Here is a 1,523-nt window from a genome sequence, read left to right on the forward strand (position 1 = left end):
AACCAAATCATACCTAATGTAAATGAGGGGGAGTAGAGACCCAATGTCCATCTGTAGATAATTGGCCATCCCCTCACAGGGGAGTCACATGCAAGAGATGAGCCAGTCTGGGTGCAGTATAGCACCGATGAAACACCCAACTTTGCTCTAGTTTTTTGGTGCTTCCTTCCCCCCATTATCATGACCTCAATTCTACCTTATAAATTGGATTAGACCAAAGCATGCACACCGCTACAGATAAGAGCCCGAAACACAGGGAATCCAGGATCGATAAATCCCTCAGGGCCAACAATGAGAGTAGCGATACCAGGAGGATTAGAGTGGTGGGAGAAAGGGGGAATCGATCATAAGGATCAACCTAGAACCCCCTCCCAAGGGGATGAACAACCAAAAAGTGTGTTAAGGGTGACAGAGGATGATGTAAGATATTAAAATAATAATCTATAACTTATCAAGGGTTCGTGAGGGTGGGCAGGGGATGGAGGGGGAAGAAATGGAGAGCTGATATTAGGGGCTCAAGTGGCAAGAGAATGCTTTGAAAATGATGATGGAAGCATATGTGCAAATGTGCTTGACACAATGGATGAATGTATGGATTGTGATGAGGTATAAGAGCCCCCAATAAAAGTATTAAAAAAACAAAAGAAAACAAACTGTCTGCCTAGAATAGAAATATTATGAAATTGCATTCGATTTATGGTTCCCAAGTTATGACCCCTACACCTCTCAGGTTCTATGAAGGTAATGAAAAACTGTAAGCAATTACTAATTTTCAAAAAGCCTAAGAAAAACCATGTTTACTTATACCTAAGATTGCTTAGTTTCTTTGACTCAGGCTAGAATTATAAGTGAAAACATAAATCTTTTCATTACATTTGATTTGATAGCGGAAAACATTTTCAAAGCATAAAGAAGGCTGGGCAGAAACCAATGGACCCAATAGGTTTGCTCAGGAGCTTTCCCAGAGCACCACCTGGTGGACAGCTGGCAACCTTTTATCTGTATCAATCAGGACACAAATGTTTCTGCAAGTTCTGCACTCAAAAACTCAGTGCAAACCCTCCTGCCACTATTAGCCGACCACACATACCTGAATGAGGTCCAGGATCCCAAGTTCACTCTCTGACGAATCCACACAAAATACAAAGTAGAGGGTCGCATAGTGCCGGTAAATCAGTTTGTAATCAGAGCCACCAATCAAACTGTGGAAGATGGGAAACTCTTAATGCCTTTATCTTAATTAAACCTCTAAAACGGAAACGCTTTGCCAATGAATGCAAAAAATACCGAATAAAGCAGGGAAGAATAGGTCCCCTAGAAGAAGCTTGTTTTTACCAGGTGAACAGCAACCAAGTTTGGCAAAAGAGCTTAGAGCCCCTTTCACCTCACCTTTCCCACCCAGGGACCACACATCGAAACGAGTAAGATTTGAAGCTCAATAATTCTATAGCTTCCAAAACAGAAATGCCTCTCTCCCTGAGTCGATCCTGCTAAGACCAGTTACAGTTGCACCTGAGCCTTGC

General features: G+C 42.2%; 1 protein-coding gene across 2 annotated transcripts in view; it reads right to left on the reverse strand.

Annotated features, from left to right (window-relative positions):
- Positions 1–1,523, reverse strand: part of AP3S2 (adaptor related protein complex 3 subunit sigma 2) — an 81,360-nt gene that overhangs the window by 73,429 nt on the left and 6,408 nt on the right. For both annotated transcript variants that reach the window (XM_045296504.1, XM_004709880.2), the window contains exon 3: positions 1,091–1,202. In XM_045296504.1, the coding sequence (XP_045152439.1) occupies positions 1,091–1,202 (112 nt within the window). The remainder of the gene's footprint in view (positions 1–1,090; positions 1,203–1,523) is intronic.

Source organism: Echinops telfairi, unplaced genomic scaffold, assembly GCF_000313985.2.
Source record: "Echinops telfairi isolate 266 unplaced genomic scaffold, ASM31398v2 ScPeMD7_7409;HRSCAF=8447, whole genome shotgun sequence".
Classification (NCBI taxonomy): domain Eukaryota; kingdom Metazoa; phylum Chordata; class Mammalia; order Afrosoricida; family Tenrecidae; genus Echinops; species Echinops telfairi.